At 50.3% G+C, this 20,795-nt stretch overlaps 8 protein-coding genes across 8 annotated transcripts; 4 read left to right on the plus strand and 4 right to left on the minus strand.

Moving 5' to 3' along the window:
- Positions 1-1,169: 1,169 nt before the first annotated feature.
- Positions 1,170-1,950, minus strand: BKA67DRAFT_661491 (formyl transferase; the record flags this gene model as incomplete). Its single annotated transcript, XM_046107822.1, has 3 exons — positions 1,170-1,426; positions 1,476-1,724; positions 1,776-1,950. The coding sequence occupies 3 exons, from the start codon at positions 1,948-1,950 to the stop codon at positions 1,170-1,172; spliced, it is 681 nt and encodes a 226-aa protein (XP_045955031.1).
- A 1,023-nt stretch (positions 1,951-2,973) lies between these two features.
- BKA67DRAFT_538554 (Nsp1-like C-terminal region-domain-containing protein) lies at positions 2,974-5,200 on the plus strand (the record flags this gene model as incomplete). Its single annotated transcript, XM_046100484.1, has 2 exons — positions 2,974-4,944; positions 5,009-5,200. 2 exons carry the CDS (start codon positions 2,974-2,976, stop codon positions 5,198-5,200), a joined length of 2,163 nt encoding a protein of 720 aa, XP_045955032.1.
- Positions 5,201-5,651: 451 nt separating this feature from the next.
- Positions 5,652-6,611, minus strand: BKA67DRAFT_575105 (mitochondrial ATPase inhibitor, IATP-domain-containing protein). Its single transcript, XM_046103471.1, has 3 exons — positions 6,288-6,611; positions 6,026-6,157; positions 5,652-5,899 (listed from the first exon to the last, which is right to left on the minus strand). Exons 1-3 carry the CDS (start codon positions 6,422-6,424, stop codon positions 5,860-5,862), a joined length of 309 nt encoding a protein of 102 aa, XP_045955033.1. The 5' UTR covers positions 6,425-6,611; the 3' UTR covers positions 5,652-5,859.
- Positions 6,612-9,343: 2,732 nt separating this feature from the next.
- Positions 9,344-10,319, plus strand: BKA67DRAFT_522190 (putative 14-3-3 family protein ArtA; the record flags this gene model as incomplete). The annotated part of the gene is made up of 4 exons (XM_046098351.1): positions 9,344-9,404; positions 9,473-10,021; positions 10,079-10,149; positions 10,203-10,319. The coding sequence occupies 4 exons, from the start codon at positions 9,344-9,346 to the stop codon at positions 10,317-10,319; spliced, it is 798 nt and encodes a 265-aa protein (XP_045955034.1).
- A 569-nt stretch (positions 10,320-10,888) lies between these two features.
- Positions 10,889-11,758, minus strand: BKA67DRAFT_661495 (uncharacterized protein; the record flags this gene model as incomplete). The annotated part of the gene is made up of 1 exon (XM_046107823.1): positions 10,889-11,758. One exon carries the CDS (start codon positions 11,756-11,758, stop codon positions 10,889-10,891), a length of 870 nt encoding a protein of 289 aa, XP_045955035.1.
- A 550-nt stretch (positions 11,759-12,308) lies between these two features.
- BKA67DRAFT_538558 (uncharacterized protein) lies at positions 12,309-12,944 on the minus strand (the record flags this gene model as incomplete). The annotated part of the gene is made up of 3 exons (XM_046100485.1): positions 12,309-12,344; positions 12,401-12,461; positions 12,550-12,944. The coding sequence occupies 3 exons, from the start codon at positions 12,942-12,944 to the stop codon at positions 12,309-12,311; spliced, it is 492 nt and encodes a 163-aa protein (XP_045955036.1).
- A 990-nt stretch (positions 12,945-13,934) lies between these two features.
- BKA67DRAFT_594087 (pre-mRNA-splicing ATP-dependent RNA helicase prp28) lies at positions 13,935-17,227 on the plus strand (the record flags this gene model as incomplete). Its single annotated transcript, XM_046105016.1, has 2 exons — positions 13,935-15,520; positions 17,185-17,227. The coding sequence occupies 2 exons, from the start codon at positions 13,935-13,937 to the stop codon at positions 17,225-17,227; spliced, it is 1,629 nt and encodes a 542-aa protein (XP_045955037.1).
- A 1,756-nt stretch (positions 17,228-18,983) lies between these two features.
- BKA67DRAFT_538560 (uncharacterized protein) lies at positions 18,984-19,580 on the plus strand (the record flags this gene model as incomplete). Its single annotated transcript, XM_046100486.1, has 1 exon — positions 18,984-19,580. The coding sequence occupies one exon, from the start codon at positions 18,984-18,986 to the stop codon at positions 19,578-19,580; it is 597 nt and encodes a 198-aa protein (XP_045955038.1).
- Positions 19,581-20,795: the final 1,215 nt, after the last annotated feature.

Consider the following 20,795-nt stretch of genomic DNA (forward strand, 5'->3'; position numbering starts at 1 on the left):
AGGGCCATATGCCAAAATGCCAAATGCTTGGGAGTTCAAAACAGAGTCCGATTCAGCTGCGCTGTTTGCCTGCAAAAGATCATTCGACGTGAGCTTAAACAAGCGGCCCATGGTAGTTTGTCTTGTTCATAAATAATTATCGATTTCGCCTCTCGTGGGCTTCCAGCGCATTGCATTTGCACAGTTCTTGGAATATGGATGTGCAGTGGTACCCAGACGGCCAGCTTATTTAATACAAGTCAGAAGCAAGCATAATCACTTTGGATATATACCGGTAGCTGTACTGTACGCGCTGTATTCCACACGCATCCGTAGCTAAGCTACCGTGGCTACCAGCGAAGTGGAATGTCTGTGCCCACCTTGGTGCCAAAGCCGGACCCTGAGCAACGCTGCTTTAAGCCTGAGCCAGACCGGGGTCCAGCCTGAGATACGCCCTGTGCTTTAGAAGTCATAGTAACCAACTAGGCGGCATAGAGTGCGATACAACACCTGGACTGTAGATTTCCTTTGCAGATGGCTCTCTGGGCGGTCATTTCCACAAGGACCCTGGCCCTTGGATATCCTTCAAAAGACCCCCCTGTGGAGTCATTCAACAGGCCATCTTGATCAACACTGCTTCAACGCGAACCTTCTCCAAGGGTCCATGCAGATGACTTCCTAGGCGCCAGTTAAATTACCTCTCCCGAAATCTGGTTCGCATTTGAACTGGATTCAGTCTCCATAAGGTAGACATCAAATGCATTTCTCACAGTATAGCAAAAATAATTTTCTATAGATATAGGGTTGTGGCGAAATTAGCACTTGAATATGCGGGTCTACCAGAATGGGTTATTGAATCGTAGGTGAAGGCGTATAGGGACGCGTTGGACAAGAGGAAAGAGCTATGTTTTGTGCCGTAATCATCGCGTGGCCGACGGATCTATCGATCGGCGTTGGGAAGGACTCATAGCTTGTGTACACCTCAGCCAGACATATACACTTTGGCCGCTTTGGTGCTGCCCAAGGATAAGGGCCCCAAAAACCAGAAACCAGTATTACACATGCACAACCACCACCTCACAGACAACATCTCAGACCACGTTCTCCTATACGGGGCATATTAATCTCATAACGAAGGTTGTTGCAATGGCATATGCCTACGGCCCAACGATTTTGGGGCGTCTCGGTGCTTACGTTCCCCTGCCCTCCACTATCTCCTGCACCACCTTCGCCGTTGCCTTCACGATCAGCTCGTGCTCATGGATATGCATCCTCTCCTTCAACTCTTCCAGCTCCTCCCCCTTCCACTCAATCTCTTTGACCAGGATAGGAGCACCCCTATCCACCTCATCAATTACGTAGTGGGCCATAATACCCGTGCGTGTTAGTCGCCCAGCCTTAAACTCTGCGAAAGCTCGCTCGATCGCCATGGCTCCATCGAATTCCCCTGTGCAAATTGTGAGTAGCCAGACCCAGCATGGTCATTTAGAACTTACGGGGTAGTGCCGGGTGGATGTTGATAATCCGCACCCCTGCCCTTTGGATAGGTTCTAGGAAAGCAGTTGAGAAGACATGCATCCAACCAGCGAGAATAATCAACTCAGGCCTTTCCTTATCAGTAGATAGAATCCTCGCGGCCAAAGCAGCATCATATCTTTGACGGCCTTCAGCTACTTTCTGCTCGTCTGTTTCTCCCTTCGGCAAAAACCCGTTACTGATTAGATTGAAGTAATCCCAAGGAATGCCTGGTCCTGAATTAGTTGCATGCTGTATACACGCGCATGGGAGAGCTCTACCTGCTTCATCCGCTCGAACAATTGCGTGTGCATTTCTCCGGTTCGTGACGAGAGAAATGATGCGGCTATTTCGAAGCTGCCCCGTAGATATAGCATCTATGAGAGCCTGGAAGTTCGAGCCGAAGCCAGAGGCCATTACCAGGATCCGACATGGCGAGTCTTCCGGCCCGGTCATTCTGGAGAATGTGGCAAGGAAATGGGATGGAGATTAGACGGTGAGCATGTGTCACTGCTTCGCATGTAACAGTTTCCTTGTTTAAAGTTTTTCCACCTCCAGAAGGTGTCACGTGATAGGGGTGATGAATGGATCCGTACAAGGCACTTGCAGGTTTTAATAAACTATGAATAATCTAAAAGTATGGAGATACAGCCCTGTGAAAACATTTGCTTACTTTAGAAATTCCCGCACTAAAAATTTAAGTGTCATAAATATATATAGAGCAGCGATATTAAGTAGCAGCGAGGGTGTAACGTAGGGGTCTATTGCGGTCAAGATCAATACTTGCCAGAATACAGTATTCTCGTTCGCCGTACAGAGTTTTACAAGCGGCCCAGCCAATGGGTCGTGCGCGCTGCGTACCGTGAGCGCCAGTGTTACGGCTGGGCTGCGCCAGCTCAGTACGCAGGCTGTTACAGTTTTCTTCATATAATGCTATAGAGTTTTGTTAATTCCGGCTGGTACGGCACGTGACTGGGAGTTGACTGAGCCGAGCCCAAATAAAAGCGGCAGGTACGCTAGGCGCGATTGGGTGAAAGAACAATACATACAACGGACATTCAGCTACCACCAACTTAAAGTTGAGCTTCGCAAGGCTGGAGTGGTCTGTGCTCCAAATTTCTGAGGCGCGTCTGAGTCCAGAGCTTTAGCATTGCTGCTCGTCTGCAAAAAGATCAGGTCTAATACTATGTATTACTGCCGCCACTACTGTGATTAATTCAGTCCAAAGTTGCCATCCTTGTGAGCCAGGCAGTTGAAATTGTGCTGCTTGATTTCTCTGGGCACAATTCGGTCTCAACTCAGTTCTGATTCGCAAAAACTCGACACGCGATAGCTTCTTCATCGCACCCAACCCTAGTTCTCCTACGAAGCTAGCGACGTAAGGATGAGAAGTCTGTGAGACTTGACCAACGATCATTTCTATTTTTGACGCCACTTGACTTCACACGCATTCCTGAGCTGCAAGCCAAATAACACATCATGGCCTTTTCCTTCGGTACGCCCTCCAGCACTGCTGGCCAGGCGAATAACGCTGCCACCTCCTCTGCGCCCGCCTCGGGTTCTTTGTTTGGGTCATCGTCCAAGCCTGCTGCCACCACCACCACCAGTCTCTTTGGCCAAGCGACAAACACTCCTGGCTTTTCTTTTAACAACGCAAACGCAAACCCCAGCTCAACCCCCTCGTCGACTGGCGGCGGCGGTCTATTCGGTAACACAGCGTCCAAGCCTGCAGAGCAGAAGCCCTTGTTTGGCGCTGCCTCGACCACACCGGCACCCGCTGCGAGCACCCCTACTTCAACAGGCGGCGGACTATTCGGCGGCGGCAGTGGTGCTCAATCTGCCCCCAGCGGTGGTTTGTTTGGAGGCGGAAGCACGCAGCCTGCGTCCGGTGGAATGTTTGGAAACAACAAACCGGCCGAAACGACCCCAGTCTCAAGCGCTGTAAACACTACGTCCACGACCGCAGGCACTTTCCCATCAGGGGGCCTGTTTAGTAACAAGGCGCCAGAATCTAGCACACCAGCGTCCCAGCCGGGCGGTCTCTTTGGTGGTGCATCCAAGACCGGCACGACTACGTCGCTATTTGGATCCAACAGCACTACGCCTGCTGCCCCAGCAGCTGCAAATACTGCTTCGAGTTCCCTCTTCGGTGCGGCAAGCACAGCTCCGGCCACGAGTGCACCTGCTGCTTCTGCCACGTCTACCTCGTCCACATCCCTATTTGGTTCAGCGAATCCGGCTGGCTCGGCCACGAATGCAACTCCTGCAAAGCCTTTGTTCGGGCTGAAGTCTACGACTCCAGCAGGACTTCCCCCGATGGGTGCTCAGAGAAAAGAGGAGTTGAAGCCAGCAAGCGGTGGTTTGTTCGGCAACCAGAGCTCAGCGGCACCCAAGACCGGGCCCGGCTTGTTCGGTAATGCTGGAGGCACTCCTGCGTCGAGCAGCACTCCCACAACTACAGCTGCTGCAGGCTCTTTATTCTCAAATGCAAAGCCCCCTGCTACGGAACCTACTGCATCAGCAGCACCATCAGCAACGTCATTATTTAGCAAGCCGGCGGATTCTGCTCAAGCCAAGCCAGCCGCTGCTGTTGGTTCAAGTGCCCCGATCACTACAGCTGGCGGGTCTTCCGGTCTCTTTGGTGGCGCCGCATCCTCGACTCCTGCAACTACAGCCCCTTCGACCGGGGGACTTTTTGGGGGTGTGAACAAGCCTGCGGTCACGACACCTACGACTGAAGCGCCCAAGGCTGCTGGAGGTCTTTTCGGTGGCGCCAGCGCTACAACACCTTCCACGACTGCAGCTGAAAAGCCATCGCCATTTGGCAGTGTTAAGCCTGCGACTAGTTCAGCACAACCTGTTGCAACTGGTGCCGCAACAACAGCGACCAGCTCTATCCTAGGAGGTGCGAAGCCTGCCAATGCTCTTGGCACAACAAATGCTTCCGCTGCTTTGGGGGCCTCAACCACCGGGCCTACATCGCAGTTGGCCCGCCTGAAGAACAAGACCATGGACGAGATCATTACCCGGTGGGCCACCGATCTTTCCAAATACCAAAAGGAATTCAAGGAGCAAGCTGCTCAAGTGGCCGCGTGGGATCGCCTACTGGTCGAAAATGGGGCCAAGATTCAAGAGCTCTATCTGAACACGTATGAGGCCGAGAGGGCGAGTCGTGATGTTGAACGCGTTCTCTCCAACCTAGAAGACTCACAAGGCGAGCTTGAGGGCTGGCTGGATAAGTACGAGGCCGAGGTCGACCAAATGTTCTCGCGCGATATCGGCCGGGCGGATACTTTGGCTGGTCCGGATCAGGAACGCGAAAAGACGTACAAGTTGGCCGAGAAGCTCACTGATCGCTTGGATGAGATGGGTAGAGACCTCTCCAAGATGATCAAGGAGATCAATGATATCTCAGGTACACTCAGCAAGGGCAACAAGCCTGATGACCCTGTAAGTTTCGCCTTGTTCGCTTTCCTCCCACCCCCGGGTCAACATGCTAACTGATCTATTCTAGCTGAGCCAAATCGTCCGTGTGCTCAACAACCACCTTGCTCAACTTCAATGGATTGACACGAATGCTGCGGCATTACAAGCCAAGGTTAACGCTGCACAAAAAGCAGGTGCAACAATCGGCAACCAATATGGTGGCCAGGAACAAGACGCTGCCGAGAGCTTCTATCGCTCCTATCTGGGCGGCCGGAGATAAGGTCACAAGGTGCTGTATGATAGATTTGCCAAAATATGCAGTTGGCCCAAGGATGGTATGAGATGAACAACGGCTACTCAAAGTGGCAAGTCCATCATGGAGTTCCGGCTGGTTCTAATATGTATGATTGTACATATCATTAAGGAGGCCGCATCATAACCCGCGATGCGGAAAGGGGATAATAGACATGAGACTAGGAACACCAGTGACCTTGTGTTTTCTCACATGAACATGATCCACTCTGTTGAATCCTCAGAACACTAGCCATTGCACCTTTCTGAAACGGTTGTAATTACAATCTTCTTCTTCAAGGGTGCAGCTAGGCTGTCATACTTGCTCCTGCTGTGGCTCGGTCTGTACGAAGTCTTTGGCCAAGGTTGAAAAGAATGGCTCAGACCATATGAACACACAAAATCACATCATATCAGAACCTTCTCGAGATATTCATAAGTAAGCAGAAATAGCGGGTTTTCTGATTCAAACGCTGCTCATTCACTGCATAAGCGCACAAGTATAGCTATATATGTACACCGGAGCCACAGTTTGACTGACTTCCACTACAATGGGATATAGCCCCAAACAAGAAAGCCGTTGCCCTCTGCCCCTGATATCTCACACGCTCAGTTGCTCGGATATTTGCCGAATTCGAAGCAATCGTCTTAGTTGCGCTCGCCGCCTTGCTCCTTGGTGAGCTCATCACTGCAGGATGTATGTAATCAGCAAAAACGATTTGTTTCTCCGCCATTTTGACCAGTTGTTTTCCCCTTCTCGGCAAATTGCAAGGGATTGAAGGGGTCTAGCGATGGAAAGAAAGAAAAAACTCACATGTGATCGCTCAGAGTCTTGAGGTGCTTTTGCTGCTCGTGGAGCTTCTTCCTGAGCTCGAGGAGCTTCTCCTTCTCGCGCTCTCGGATGGCATAATCTTCGTTGGCCTTCTCGCGCTTCTGGAAAGCATCACTGTTGAGAGAGAGGTATTCAAGTCAGCAATCACGTCAAACAACCAGAAAGAGGAAACCGAATTCCCGTCCGTTCCGTTCCGGGGGGTTAAGGGCATGGACCAGCGAGGGGAGAGTGTTGATTCGCTTACCCTTGTCCGGTGCCGGTGTTGCGGAACGAGCCAGTGTCGCCGGCTGCGAATGCGCGGGAGGTGATGGAGAAAGCCCTATAGGAAGGGACGGCAGCCAGGCGGCTGGCGGGGACCTTGGCAAGTGTTTGACGATACATTATGACGGTATTCGATAAGCTATAAACAAAGTGGTTCAGATCAGCGTGCTTTCTCTTGTAAGAACGACCTCCGCGGAAGAAAGGAACCGATTTATCATTGACAGGTGGTGCTGGCTTTTCCCGACACCGGATTGACAAGAGCGAATGGGGGGGAGCGGACTTACGTGATTTGAGTCTCAATCGAGATGATGTTGTGAAGTTTGAGGCACTTGACGAGAAGCAACCAGAGCTTTGTGGTTTGCACCGTGCAGCATTGGGAGCTCTCGGCGAATGACGGAGCTTGCCCAGGCGGAAAGTGGAGCCACATAACAACGACGTCAGGCCATATCGTAACGCGGCGGGCCGGCTTAGACCGAGCAGCTGACAGTTACCGTGTCCCACCTCACGAAAGGTATGCGAGATGCAAGATGCTGTTTATAATCTCATGGTTTGGGAAGTATATCAGGTATTACATTGTGACTCAAGATAGCCACAGAAAGGCTCATTAAAACCAAAGACACGCGTTTCATACATGTTGCCGAGATCTGAAGACCCCTTACTGTACATACGAGTGAATAAAGTTATTAGGGTGGGGAACTCATAGCCACAAAACCGATGGATAGGTTAGCTCCTCTTAATGGCCACGAAGCTTTCTTGCCAGAAATCATGTTGGAAAGTGCATCTAACGGATATATGAAGAAAAAAAACCCCCCCATTTTATAAAATTAAATTTTTTTTAAGGCATGAGACATAGTCACAGGCTGCAAATATGTGGATGATACCGTGGGAGTGTCACAATCACAGACGACCTTGCTCTTAATGTTATGCATCCAGGTCTTGTCAGGTCTCCGCCAATGCCAGCTCCCACTCGGAAGCGTACAATGACGTCGTTTGGGCTTCTTGGAATGCAGCCCACTTCCTCCCCATCCGCGGTCTGAGTCCGACAAACTGGAGCCATCATATGAAAATGGGGAGACCCAGCATATGCATATGATTTGCATCCCAGTGGCATCGAGTCATCGTTGAGTCGTGGAGCTTTATGTACAATGAGTACGCAATGATCATCCTGGTGTCTTTCAGCTAGTTCATACTGCCTAGTCCCTGGATAATTGGCCCATGGCTCGCGCCCCCAATCTAGAGTGCCGAGTGTTTCACGGTCGAGATTTTAGAAATGATTGGTATCTAAGCCTGAGAGGACAATACCTGCACATGTGATGCATATATGACAAGATTTCTGAATGACCGTTGAAGTTGAAGTGATAACCCCGTCGTTGTTGGGTAAGGTATCCTATGTCTACTATGCGGTTCTGTATAAATAGTGAATGGAGAACATTGGTGGCAATTGTAGCAGACACTCAATTGGGTTTGCTACGGCAAGCAGGTTGCTTTAAACGTGGGTAATACGATAACGCTATGGCGCCTTGGGGAGCGAGTGAAGGGATTATGGCGTTAGTAGGCTGTGACAAAGGAACACTCAATGGAATTAGCAGAGTGGCATGTAGCAACTGGAGGAAAAGTTGATCGATATACGAGACAAAGGGGTAAAGCGAGCAGGCCGAACTCCGTGCGAGCTAAAACTACTGCGACTGCTGTAGTCGAGTTAGCACAGCATGAGAGAGAGAGAGGAAATATACAATGAATCGAGGAGTGATAATGTGCGACCATGTGTTTGTTCAGCAGCAATACGTCGGGGTTTGAAAGGTGTGGCTGTGGCCGTGTTTGATTGCGTATTGTTTCTCTCTTAGGCTTTACCGTCATGTCTTTGTAGTAGACTAGGTTAGGTTCGTATGTGGTTATGGTTGTTGTTGTTGCTAGCTGTGTGTTCCAGCTGCACACGCCCCAGTGGTGGCTTTGTCAATACATAATCACAGTAAGTGGTCGGTTCTGATTCACTGGTCCCCAGGGGGGATATGTGCCAAGTTCAATGCTAAGTTGAGGCGATGGGAACTCGAACCATGAACCGTGACCGTGACTTGAGCCCCGCGCCTGCATCAGGACTTGAGAGAGTGTAAGGTAGCTCAAGCTGGTAGATGCACCATGCGCCATGCACCATGCGCCATTCCCAAGTTGAGTGATTCCACCGCCCGCCCGCTTCTCGACGTTCCCCCAATTTCGACACAAAACACTCCAGACCCAAAACCAAAATCTCTGGCTTGCTTTCTCAAACAACCAAACAACCAAAAACAAAACAAGACTCCTTCCTTTACGCGCTTCACCCTTCTTGTGCATCACCAACTGCACAAGTTCACTCTCTACCCGAACACACCACACAACAAAGGTATGTTCGACCATCATCCACGGCCCGCCCCATAACCTGTCACCTTTCCCCCCATCCCAACAATCCACCTCCCTGTGCTTGCATCCCGCCTGGACATCCTGCCCTGAGCACCGTGTCGTCATCATCGCCATTGGGCCACGCATCTCCCAAACGGTGAGCCCTCACCGAGCGGCCTTGCGGATTTCGACGGCATCAGCGCGTCCGTATACTGGTTGCGCCTGGGTGTGCCTGCGCGTGCTACAGCATCCTCATCCTCTTTCGCTTTGCAGTATATTGTCATGAGCTTTAGCGGCAGGCGCAAACCCCACCAGGCACGATGCGGGGAGGTTACAATCGCATGAATCGTGACATCCTGGCCGCAGCCTCGATCATCGTTGGTGCGCGCTCAGTCAAAGCCTCAGCTCTCCAACTTGCGACTGCCTGAGGGACCAGCTTGGTTTTCAATCTATGAATCGCAGACCGTATTGCACCATTAGGCCACAGTCTACTGTTTACTTTCGCCCCACCACTTCACCATCGGACTTGCCCAACAACCACACACAACACAGCACAACACCAGCCACGCAGCCGCAGCAGCAGCAGCATCCTCTCTACAAAAGTGATCCCGCTGACACAAGATTCTTTCGCACAGTTCTAAAACATTACCACCCACAACAGTCGCCATGGGTCACGAGGACGCAGTCTATCTCGCCAAGCTCGCCGAGCAGGCCGAGCGCTATGAGGGTATGTTCAACTGAGTCCTGTCTCGGGTATGAGGCAGACCAGCATCTTTACTGACCATTGCGGTGCAGAGATGGTCGAGAATATGAAGATCGTCGCTTCCGAGGATCGTGACCTTACCGTTGAGGAGCGCAACCTTCTCTCCGTTGCCTACAAGAACGTGATCGGTGCCCGCCGTGCCTCATGGAGAATCGTCACCTCTATCGAGCAGAAGGAGGAGAGCAAGGGCAACTCGTCTCAGGTTGGCCTTATCAAGGAGTACCGCCAGAAGATCGAGGCCGAGCTCGCACGTATCTGCGATGACATCCTCGAGGTTTTGGACAAGCACCTGATCCCCTCCGCTAAGTCTGGCGAGTCCAAGGTGTTCTACCACAAGATGAAGGGTGATTACCACCGTTACCTTGCCGAGTTCGCCATTGGCGACCGCCGCAAGGAGTCCGCCGACCTGTCCCTCGAAGCCTACAAGGCTGCCACGGAGGTTGCCCAGACCGAGCTTCCTCCTACTCACCCCATCCGCCTCGGTCTTGCCCTCAACTTCTCCGTCTTCTACTACGAGATCTTGAACGCTCCTGACCAGGCTTGCCACCTTGCCAAGCAGGCTTTCGATGACGCTATTGCCGGTATGTACTACGGTTTGATGGATTCAACTCAGGATATCCTTACTGACTCTACGGCAGAACTTGATACTCTCAGCGAAGAGAGCTACAAGGACTCAACTCTCATCATGCAGCTGCTCCGTGACAACCTGGTAGGTCTTCAGAATCCATATCCAGCTATCATAATGCTAACTTGTCATGACAGACTCTCTGGACTTCTTCTGAGGCTGAGGCCCCTGCTGAGTCTGGTGCCGCAGCTGCTCAAGAGCCTGAGAAGGCCCCCGAGGCTGCTTCAGAGGAGCCTAAGGCTGCTGCCGAGTAAATGTATTGACGTTATGATATCTTGAGAAATTGGTCATTGGAGTGAACGATGGATGGGATCTGGTGTCTATGGAGTGCGGCTTGTGAGCCTCTTCGAGTTGAGAATTCTGCATGCTTTTTCATCCGGCAAATACACAAAGACTTTGGAGGGAAAACTTTTGTTTCTCTCGTTTTCTGAAGGAAGAGCGATGAGCTATAGGGAACCTGTTGGAGGACTTTTTCGTACCCCTGTACGGCTCTTAGACTCGGATGCGAACCTGTCTGGACAAAATAAACCGTTGTTTCACAATATGCATTCCCTCTTTTCCCCTTTGTTTGTGAACCTGAATGATTGCTTGAATCGCCTACCATGTCATGCGATGCGCACCTTTTAAGCACGAGTCAGACCCGTTCCTCCAAAGACGAACGCCTGGCCCCTTACTCATTGAATCATGAGTAACAAAATACTGTACACACATACTCATTGGCCATCAATACCCAATGATTTCAAAAGATGGCTGTTTTCAATAATTGCAACCACCGGCACTCACCATGTCACATGCACTAGCCAGGGCAAGGCAGGAGTCTGCATTACTTTCGTCCGGCGCTGGCGCTCGCGCTCGCGCTGCCCCCCAGGGATATTCCGATGTTGAACTTCCAACTCCAGCCACCACTCTTCCCAGCCGAGCTGCCGCTCGTCGTATGCCTCAGATCGCCACCCCCCTGGCTGCCGCTCCTCTGCGACCTGACGTCCCTGTCCCCCCGAACCTCCTCCTCCTCGCCGTCCTCCTCGGCCTCGTCGAAGAGCACGCGCAGCCACAGGGAACACCCCGTGCACTGCACCATCAGCTCCCCGTCCTCGCCCACCTCGTCCAGGTCCAGCTCCCGGAAACAGTACCCGCGGTCCGTGCCGCACCGCCCGCACGCGTGGTGCCACAGCTGCTTGCGTCCGTCCCACGCCACGTCGTCCAGGTCTATGCTCTCGACGCCCGTGGAGGACTGAGGCTGGTTAGACTGGGCCTTGGTGCCGCTGCTACTGCCGTTGTCGCCATTGCTGCTATAGTTGAACGTGTAGTTCTGCTTTGCGCTGCTGGAGGAATTTGATGATGTGGTGAAAGCCCCGGACGTCGAGTGCGATTCAGTCTTCAGGGACCGCACGTACTCGCGCCGCTGCCGCGTGTCGCTGAGCACCGTGTAGGCCTCTGTGATCTGGTCTACGGTGTAGTGCATCCCGTTTGACGATTTTGACTTTGAGGACGACGACGACGAAGAAGGGTCCGACGGCGCATCTTGCGCCTTGGCCTGCTGGCTCTTATCCGGGTGGTGCCTGAGCAGGGCCCGCCGGTACGCCTGCTTGACCGTCTTGGTCTGCGTGGGGGGGTCCTGGCCGTCGAGCGACGTGGGGGTTAAGGAGAGGACCTCGAAGTGAGAGGGTTCCTTTTTAAGTGGTGGAGGGGCCATGGTAATTTATTCTGGGGTTGGAACCAAATCTGCTGCGGCTTGCGACTGGAATATGGTGAAGTCCTCCAGATGCTTCACAAGTAGCGTTGTTACGTAGGGTTGGTGTTTGGGCCGAGGGGGAGGGTCTCGGAAGCGTGTAAGCCAGCGTTGATGTAATTGGGGTTCAGGGTCCAAACTTGATTTTTTGGCATAAACTTGTATTAGCATAAAAAGCTTGACCAGATATGGAGCCCTGGAGTATCATGGTATGCATCACGTGACCCGTGCTTGACCTGATGCCGAGACAGTATCGTAGAAACCGTAAGAGCGAACCTAGTAGGAATAAACACCTTGCCGCATGCTCGTGGGTATTAGCAGTTCAATAAGCAAGTCCTAATAAGCCGTGATTTAGGGCAGCACAACGATTCCTGTGAAAGCAAGTGGCCGGTCGTGGAGGAGGAGGTGTCTGGAGAAGACCAAAAGCCCTGAAAATATGGTTTCTTGATTTTGTACATATTGATACACTCTTGTACATATGCCGAAAACATAATCGCCCGAAATATACATCCCTTTACCTGGGGAACTTGGACCATTTGTGTGTACCTGTCTGCAGTATGTTAGTAACCCGGGTTGGGATAGCACAACATGGCAGACTGGACTTACTTTCCGCCATTCCTTGACCAATTTCGGCATTCCCAAGATAGCTGTACGTCTCTTCTCCATCCTATAGTATGGTTAGCAACACAGCTTACAACTGGTAGGCGGCGCTGCAATCTCAAGTGGCCAGGCGGGAGAGGGGGTATACAACATACTTTGTAGCAAGCATTCTCTCGTGCAAGTGACCCTTGACCTTCTGTCCAACACCAGTACCCTTGACTCTGAGACCTTCCTCGACTCTCTTCCGTATCCGCTCCTCCGTGCCCTTGTTGGTGAATGGCAGCAGCTCCTCAACGCCTGCTTCCCGTGCCAGCTTGACCAGCTCTGCTTGGCGACGCAAGGAATACTCTGGTTCTTGCCACTTGCCGGTGGCTGGGTGCTTGTGAGGTAGGAAGGGGTTGGGCACTTCGCCGTCGGTGGCTGCGACGGTATTCGTCCTCGTCGTGGCCGGGAGGATGTTTGTTGGCGGGTACTTGGCTAGGAATCGCTGCAGGCGAGGGTGCAGCGCCTTAGCAAGCTCAATGTAGCGGTTGGTAGCTACCGCAGCCATCTTGTCGTAGTGGAGAGGCGGCGATGGATTGACGGCAATGGGATGGGGCGAATTCGAGGTCGGCTTGTCACCAGTTCTTTCAGTCCAACCTGGTCCAGCACTGAGTCTTCAATCAGGAGCTTCACTCCTCATAAATTTTAGGCGTGCAAGGCGCGACTTGGCGGCTCAGCGGGCGGCTCCACATCTTTTGCAGGCCTGGACAACTGGGGCCCTTTCCCGATTGGCAGTGCTTACAGTGGCCACCCTTGGGCAGCTTGCGAGCTCTACGGATCCGTACTTTCAGTGGATACATACCTGTAATAAGTGCAATAAGATCTAACCTTTAACCTAGGCTAGGTTAGTTGCATCCCGGCACTGCAAAAGACGAACTTGAACAACTGCAACATTTCATCTTCGGGTAGTGCTTGGTCGCAAACCGCCATCCTTCTCGGAACAGCTTCCCATCGCCTTACGCGTTGTGCACAGCAAGTTCTTCGCACACAACAAGCCATGGGCATCACACCGCGCGCCCCGCCGATTAACGGCGCGTCCAACGGCGCAAATGGCAAAAAGACTCCCATAGATATCGAACAGCTCCTGGCCAAGAAGAAGGCTGCTGACGAGGCTGCCTCGAAACCCAAGTTTATCCCCAAAGCCCAACGGGAAAAACTGGCAGCTGAGAAGGCAAAGCAAGAAGAGGAGGAGAAGCGGAAGCAGAAGGACAAGGACCGGGACGCCGCCCCGCGCAGTAACGGTTGGAGCAACGAAAGTGGACGCCAAAGCCAGACCAACGGGAGCAGGCCACACGACTACCGAGGCGGCAGAAGTGACCGCCATCCTAGAGACGGCAATGCGGTACCTACCGGGCCCAGAGCCATGCGCAGTGAGCACAACAGGTCGGACGACAGGCGCGACGATCGACGGAAAGGTGGCAACAAGGATAAGGACAAGGACGACAGGAAACGACCGGCACCCGAAGAGGCTGAGGCAGCTTCCTTCCGAGAGCGCTACATGGGCCCTGAAACAAACGTCTCTACATTCTCGGCGCTGAAGAAGCGAAAGCGCACTACAGAGAAGAAGTTCAACTTTGAGTGGGATGCTTCCGAAGATACCAGCCAGGACCACAACCCCATCTATGCAGAGCGTGTCGCACCAACATTCTTCGGCCGAGGGCGGTTAGGAGGCTTTGGCGACGATATGACTGAAGAGAATGCAAGGAGGTATGCCCAGTCTCTCATCGAACGCGACCCCGAAAACGGAGCTGCACGAGCTAAGGAGATGCTCGAAATGATGCAACGGGCAAAGGAGAAGACGAACCGCAATGCCCTAGGCAAGCACTGGTCAGAGAAGAAGCTCGACGACATGAAGGAGCGAGACTGGCGCATCTTCAAGGAGGATTACGGAATTGCTACCAAAGGTGGATATATTCCAAATCCCATGCGGAGCTGGGAGGAATCGGGACTTCCACGAAAAATTCTTGACATTGTGGAACAAGTCGGGTATACCGACCCTTCGCCCATCCAGCGTGCGGCCATCCCGATCGCACTCCAGGCCCGCGACCTCATCGGTGTAGCTGTGACAGGTTCTGGAAAAACCGCTGCTTTCCTGCTGCCGCTACTGGTCTACATCTCCGAACTTCCTCCCATCACTGACATGAACAAGAATGACGGTCCATATTCCCTCATTATCGCTCCTACTCGAGAGCTGGTACAGCAGATCGAGTCAGAAGCAAGAAAATTCGCCACGCCACTAGGATTTACCGTAGTCAGTCTCGTTGGTGGTCACGCCATCGAAGAGCAAGCGTTTGCCCTGCGGAACGGTGCTGAAATCATCGTCGCTACTCCGGGTCGTCTTGTGGACTGCATTGAGAGACGCTTGCTCGTTTTGTCGCAGTGTTGCTATATCATCATGGATGAAGCAGATCGAATGATTGATATGGGTTTTGAGGAACCCGTGAACAAAATTTTGGATGCTCTGCCTGTCACCAACGAGAAGCCGGACACAGAGGAGGCTGAGGATGCTCAGCTCATGTCGCGGCATCTTGGTGGCAAGGACCGATACCGTCAAACAATGATGTACACGGCTACCATGCCTCCTATTGTGGAGAGAATTGCCAAGAAATATCTGCGCCGCCCTGCAACGGTCACCATCGGTAACGCTGGTGAAGCTGTCGACACCGTTGAACAGCGCGTTGAGTTTGTCGCGGGAGAAGACCGCCGAAAGAAACGCCTACGCGAGATCCTTGTTGATGGTGGATTCAAGGCTCCTATCATTGTTTTCGTCAATATCAAGCGAAACTGTGATGCCATTGCAAAGGACATCAGCCGCATGGGCTTTAGCGTCGTCACTCTTCACGGTTCCAAGACCCAGGATCAGCGCGAGCAGGCATTGAACTCCGTTCGTGCCGGGCACACACAAGTGCTGGTCGCCACAGATCTTGCTGGCCGTGGTATCGACGTGCCTGATGTCAGTCTGGTTGTGAACTTCAACATGGCGCTGTCCATTGAGTCCTACACGCACAGAGTCGGTCGTACTGGTCGTGCAGGCAAGAGTGGTGTGGCTATAACATTCCTTGGAAACGAAGATGTTGATACCATGTATGACCTCAAGCAAATGCTCAGCAAGAGCAGTATCAGCCGTGTACCTGAGGAGTTGAGACGGCACGAAGCTGCGCAACAAAAGCCTACCAAGACTCGGAAGACGGTCAATGAGGAGCCGGTCAAGAATGGATGGAACTAGCTAATTGTACCTTAGACATCACAGAAATTGCGAAGGCCAATCCCCTAGCCATTTTTGGAACAAGCATGCAAAGTAGTGACTTGCAAGTGCCATCAAATCGCAAAGTTGGTTATCTCACTTCATTCGCCTGTTCATTCGCTAATAACCAAACAGAAGCACGTAGCTTGTCAATGCTTTCTATAGGAGGTGAGTATTCCATGATACATCCATAGGACTGTGAAAATCGATCATGAATGGTGTGTCCTCAAGCCGCAGAACCCCATAGTCCCATCTTATCCCCACGTACCTCGGTGAGAAGCGATCCATGTTGGTCGTAAATATCTTTACGTGATAACAGTTGGTCACTATACACATAACCTCATATCTACCTTTCCCCAAGTATTCGTTAAAACTTCCTAGTGGTAGTAAGATCCCGAAAGGCCGATGTCCAAACTGTTCTTCGCTATCTTAGATACCTTCGGCTTAGATATTCTCACACTCGCTCTATTCAGCCAATGATATTAAACCTTCTTCTTTTTGACCGGACCACCGTGATTCCCATGTGCATTTCCAGGTAAAGCTTTCCTGAACTTCTTATCAAGACCATAGGGGCGTCGTACCCGAGTCGCAGTGCTTCATCTCTATATTTCCGCAGCTCTACAAGAGTGGTTTGGGTCTGCTGGAGCAGGCTCAAATCATGGGAGTCATGTGGTTTGCTGGCCCGTACTGCGTGACCAGCTCCTCGAGACTTGACGGCGATCGTCGTCGATGCCGCCCTCTTTGATATCGACGTCCTGCTTGATGTCAATATTCTTCTCGATGACAATGTCCTTCTTTCCGTTGTTATCGTCCCCTCTGATAAGGCCGGACATCATCCACAGAAATACCGAACACATTCTAAGTAGTTTCTCAATTAGCAAAGAGGAACCAAAAGAGAAAAAAAGAACATTCCAGTAGAGCGCAAGTGTAATTGTAAATTATATTTATGAAATCTTTTATCTCAAATTGGTTTAATGTCTGGAGAACCATAAGCAGCTGAAGATAGAGTCGCGCGTTTCACTACCTGCATGGACAGCTCACCCCTCTCTCATCGATATAGATATGACGTTGCTTCTCCTGTTATCATCTGCTTCTGTGCGGATTCGTCAACTCACTCAACAATGTCTTCAAGATTTGAAGCTAGGACCGTTTTGTTCCGCCTACCTATGCCGAGACCTTCTGGGTGGGATTAGAAAGCAAATAATGTTGTACTTTTGCGCAAGTGAATAGTTAGTCGCCTTGAGACGATGGTGTGGCATTTATCATAGCGTTCTCTATCGGGTTCTCCAACAATTCCATGACATACAATTCTAGAGAACAATTTCCTAGTTCCATGTATTCTTTCCGTGATTACACTTCGGTGTAGATATTTTGTGTATGAAACTAACCTGGGCTAATAGCGGCCTAGATTAAGTTTGAAGTATCCCAATAATGAATGTAAACTCGTGCTATCAAGAGTTCATAAATAAAGACAAATCCTGTTGTTACGCTATCATAAAGGAAGAAACCAATTACATCGATATAGACAATCACTAATACAAATGTGACTGTGGTTTTTTAAAATAAAAAAATAAAATAAAAAAGGCATTCAAAAAAACCAGTCAGCCTTGCTATACTACCGTGAATGCATGTAATTATAGGGTGTCAAGTTGGCGTCGACAAAACCAAAACACAAAGACGACACCGTTGAATATCCGCATTCTACTCTGTATTGTTGTGGTTGTCTTTTCATCAGCTCATCGCACAGCGCTTAGAAAGACTTGTTTTACGTATAAAATCACAGTTACACGTTATTTTCTTTCTATTCTTATTTTGGAGACCGCGTCCAAGGCCGTGGTTGCTAAACGTTTGTGGATCGACTTGGATCCGTCTTCGGCCTGCGTGTTGCCGCCATCGCTTACGGCCGTTCTCGTACCGATTACGCTTGTTGCAGGAGGTGAATTGTGTCCTAGCTTATGCCAATTGTGTCATCCGATTCACTGTTTGCCTTGTGGCTCCTCGTCTCGCTTATGATTACATCCTGGTACTCTCTAGCACTGGCTGTCAATTGTAGATGATAGGACTCATTCGTCATTTGCCATAGTCGGTAATGACATGCTATCAGTGGTGGACAACTTGAATCCATGAAATTACCGTTTGCATGGTCACTGAGTTATTCAGTCGCATAGCTGCAATTGTAACGCGCTTCGTTAACATGAATCAACATGTAAGAAGACTGCTCCAAATCAAATAACAATTTGTTAAGTTGCGAAAGAATTGTTATACGTACTTGTTGCTGCCCAATTTGCCAGAGCGACGGTGATCATGAAAATGGTTGTGGCAGAAATGACTGGAAATAGGCAAATCAATAGGCTGTCGACCTTCAGTAAGCTGGTCTGAATCAAGGGATAACAAGTTTGGCATGATACCGCAATGGGGCACAACAGCCCCTGAAGAGGCTTGGTTAACACATGAGGTTATCGGTGCACCCTGCATCGAGATGCTGCTTCGAGTATTACGGCATGGTGTTTGAGAGAAGAAACAACTTCAAGACTCCATAGAAACGCTCGCCGGATTATCGCGAGAATAGTTGCGAGAAAACTGAAAATAAGCAACTATTTGGACTTCTTATGACAGGTGCGTGTTGAGAGATAGATAAGATAGAGAGAAAAAAGAAAAAAGAAAAGGTAGGTTAAGTTGTTACCTGAATCGATCCTAGGACCCAGAACCTCCTTTTAGGGAATCGAAACCCAACCAGATGTTGAAGCCGGAGCCATCCACCACTGAGCCAACCAGGACATTGCTGGGTACCTCCCAGGCCCCCCTGGGGGACGGTTGGAAATATTTTCACTGAAAGAATTGATGAACCATGAAGATTCAGAAAGGCAACCCACTACCGCGCGGAATATAATCAACAAGTGTGCTCTGTAACTTACCATAGAGGCCTGCCAGAGAACGGAATACAATGAATCAATCAGTTACTGCCTGTTGCTCTGTAGCCAACAACGTCGCTCGTGACACGAAGTCACATGAAAAAGTAAAGAATTTGAGGGGAAAAAACTACGATCCTTTTGTTCATAATCACCCCAACGCTCGTGATACACAATTCGATCGAACATACAATTGTCTCGTAGCAGTCGCAGATAAATATAAATAGCGTTCGTTTGGCCAGAAACCATCCAGCATGTAGATGCTTAGTGTACAGCGCTTCATCCTGCCGGTAATGCGACCTTAATACATTGAACTCTCTATTCCTGCAGGTGTGTTTTGCCACGTCGACACGCTGCTCGATTCTAATCAATTCAGAAAAAGCTCAACACTAGTATGTCTGGATATTCAACTATCGAAGACTTTAATCTCCAAAGGAAGCCCTTCCTCTATTCTTCCCCAAGCGAATACATATTACAGTTCCCAAGTAAAAACTACAAGTGGAAGGCTTTCGAAATTGTGACAAAAGGATCATGGAACGAGGAGAATCTTCATGCGTATGACGTGTCGAGAAGTGCTCGCATGTACGTGGTCAAGACTGCTTACCTCGCTGACGAGGAAGACTACACTCATCGCCACACTTCGATGCGTCTACACCAGATGATTCTGGCGAATTACGCTGCCGCGGGCATCGAACCGAGGGCCTTCCGCTACTTAGGTTTTAACGACATCACAAATGAAGCGGCTAGGCTCTCCCTTCTCAGCGAGTTCCAAAGACAAGGTATGGGATCATTGGACGGCCAGGTGACAGTAAAGCCAACAGATCCAACCTGGGAGCAGATTTGGGTCGAGAACCCTTTTGTGAAATGCGGAGTTCACCTCTTAGACGAGCTCCGCCGTATCACTAGGGAGAGTTTCGTTATACAGAAGGTTGTGTTGTTCTCGAAAGAGTCCAGGATGGATATGATGATCGAGTTTGGCGTAAAACAATAAAACGAGGACGAAGTGGTCTTATAACACTGTATAGGAGGGAGGGCACCTAGTTAGACAGAAATACTATGGTGATTATAGATCCAAGGATACATTCCCTCTTTACGTTATTTGCACTATACCACTGTGTTTCATACTTCTCCGTGTCATCTTCAAAAAGACCGAGCTGGTAAGGCGTGGATGACAAGTGTAGTGACAAGCGAGAAAAATGAAAATCAAATCAAATCAAACAAAGGTACGATAAGCACGATATAAACCTGTAATATTGAAATCAAGGGATTCATTTGGCAACTGAAGTGGGTGTGGTTGTATTGTTCGTACAATAAATCAAGTCCGGCAAGCTCATATGATGCCAACGCTAATGAACTCTTTTATATACGTAGTTTCGTCTTAGTGCACGCACATACTATGTCGGGCTTCTGTATGCAAAGGCTTTCTTCAGGCACAATATTTGTTTGATTCTTGATTTTGATGATGAAATACAGAATATGTAATGTTATAATGTGTAGTGGATACATTGTCACGGCCGTCGTCAGAAGAAAGCTTAGCTAAGCCTGAGCGTACTTGCCGTGGCTTTCGATTTAGTGGTCCAGTAAGGTCCACACAATGTTTCAGGAGTAGATCGTTCTGTATGAAGCGGGACGCGCCCAGGCGCCCAAACAGACTATACCGGTAGATATGACTTTATGACAACGGTATATTTCTCGACTTCTTTGAATTATGGATCCCGCCGTACGTGTAATCATACCACCTCACATGGGGCACTGTGTATATGGCATCCGGAGAACCCGTGCTAGTGCCACTAAAAAGAAAAAGAAAAAAGGAGACGGTGCCCTATGCAGTCTAACCTTAGGCATATCCGACGCATTATCGTAAATTGCTATGTATGTACGGACCCGTAGATGTACAGTATTCCTGCAGGGGAACACTAATCGCGGAGAAGGCCCCCACTCCTGCATTTGGGCCCCTGGAAGGGCCCTAACTCTGGTCCTGGTCGATTTACGGTGAAACCGCAGTCAAGGCTCCATAATTTTAAACAGCCCTGTGAAACCATCTTGTGCTTGATGGACTCGTTGTGCATGAAACCTTGTTCAGCCGAAACCCATCCTCTCCTGCTGGATGGCCATGATTGAACTGCAAAGGAAACTAGACACCGCGAGGTTTGCTTCACTGGGCTAGTAGACAGACATGGCACCGGCGACTTGTAGGCTCTTGTAG

The sequence above is a fragment of the Truncatella angustata genome (genome assembly GCF_020726525.1).
Source record: "Truncatella angustata strain MPI-SDFR-AT-0073 chromosome Unknown BKA67scaffold_7, whole genome shotgun sequence".
Classification (NCBI taxonomy): Eukaryota; Fungi; Ascomycota; class Sordariomycetes; order Amphisphaeriales; family Sporocadaceae; genus Truncatella; species Truncatella angustata.